The following is a 1,000-nucleotide window of genomic DNA, read 5'->3' on the forward strand; positions in this document are numbered from 1 at the left end:
GTCAAAAACTATATTATCTATGACGCATCAAATATTTTTCTAATATATTTATGTATATGAAAATGCATTGTTATGAAATGTTACCAATATTTAGACTAAAAGAAAGTTGACTTTATCAAAAAAGAGAAAAATATGAACAATACACGTATTACTTACTTGGCACAAGCATATCTTCGCTAAGCGGCTGCCAATTAAAAGGATCCGTGGCACTGTTGAGTAAATGTCTAATGATAACTGCTTTGTCCACAACAATACCAGACGGTAGCTTGACTGGATCCTCCATAAGAGTGTCCATCAATGGATCCCGAAATTCCTCAGGAGCGTCGCCACGCGCGCGATTGTCTCTTGCGATTACCGCCGCACGCTCAGCGAGAGCTACAAAACTCTCCATTTCCGTCGTAGTTTTAATGCCGAATCTCTCTAATTCATTCGTAGCGTCGGTGAATAACTCGTTACAAAACAAATGCTGCAAAAATGAATTTATATATATATATTTATATACATATATGTGTAATATATGTATATGATATATTATAAAAGATACTCACTCCATCACTGGCTAAAGCAGCCGCAAAATTATCACAGTCAAGATGTAAATATATATCAATCAATTGACTGAATAACTTCTTCGGTTGCCATCCGTATTTTTCCAGTTTTCTCAAATTTTTATACTTAGGTCCGCACAACTGTTGCAAATTGAAATTCAGCATGGCACACAATTGTCCGACTAATTCCGGTCGTAGAAACGGTTCCTTAATGTCGACCGTTAAATAATGAAACATAGCAACTATTTTCTTGGCTAATTTAAGAGAGAATCTGACTTTTTCCTCGTTGTCCATCAGCTGCCCCATTATTGATCCTAGTTGTTCCGTCGAAATAGCATTACATGCGTCAATAAATTCCTCCAACTCGAGTATATACTTCAGATGTTCTAGAACCTCCTCGAGCAGGAAGGTTATGTCGTTCATCAATATGTTGATAAACTTGACAAAGTGCTTGC

The 1,000-nt window shown here is 36.7% G+C and overlaps 1 protein-coding gene across 1 annotated transcript; it reads right to left on the minus strand.

Annotated features, from left to right (window-relative positions):
• Positions 1-56: 56 nt before the first annotated feature.
• Positions 57-994, minus strand: LOC115241337 (ubiquitin conjugation factor E4 B-like). The gene is made up of 2 exons (XM_029817051.1): positions 549-994; positions 57-466 (listed from the first exon to the last, which is right to left on the minus strand). Exons 1-2 carry the CDS (start codon positions 966-968, stop codon positions 149-151), a joined length of 738 nt encoding a protein of 245 aa, XP_029672911.1. The 5' UTR covers positions 969-994; the 3' UTR covers positions 57-148.
• Positions 995-1,000: the final 6 nt, after the last annotated feature.

The sequence above is a fragment of the Formica exsecta genome, unplaced genomic scaffold (genome assembly GCF_003651465.1).
Source record: "Formica exsecta isolate Colony F162 unplaced genomic scaffold, ASM365146v1 scaffold4757, whole genome shotgun sequence".
Classification (NCBI taxonomy): Eukaryota; Metazoa; Arthropoda; class Insecta; order Hymenoptera; family Formicidae; genus Formica; species Formica exsecta.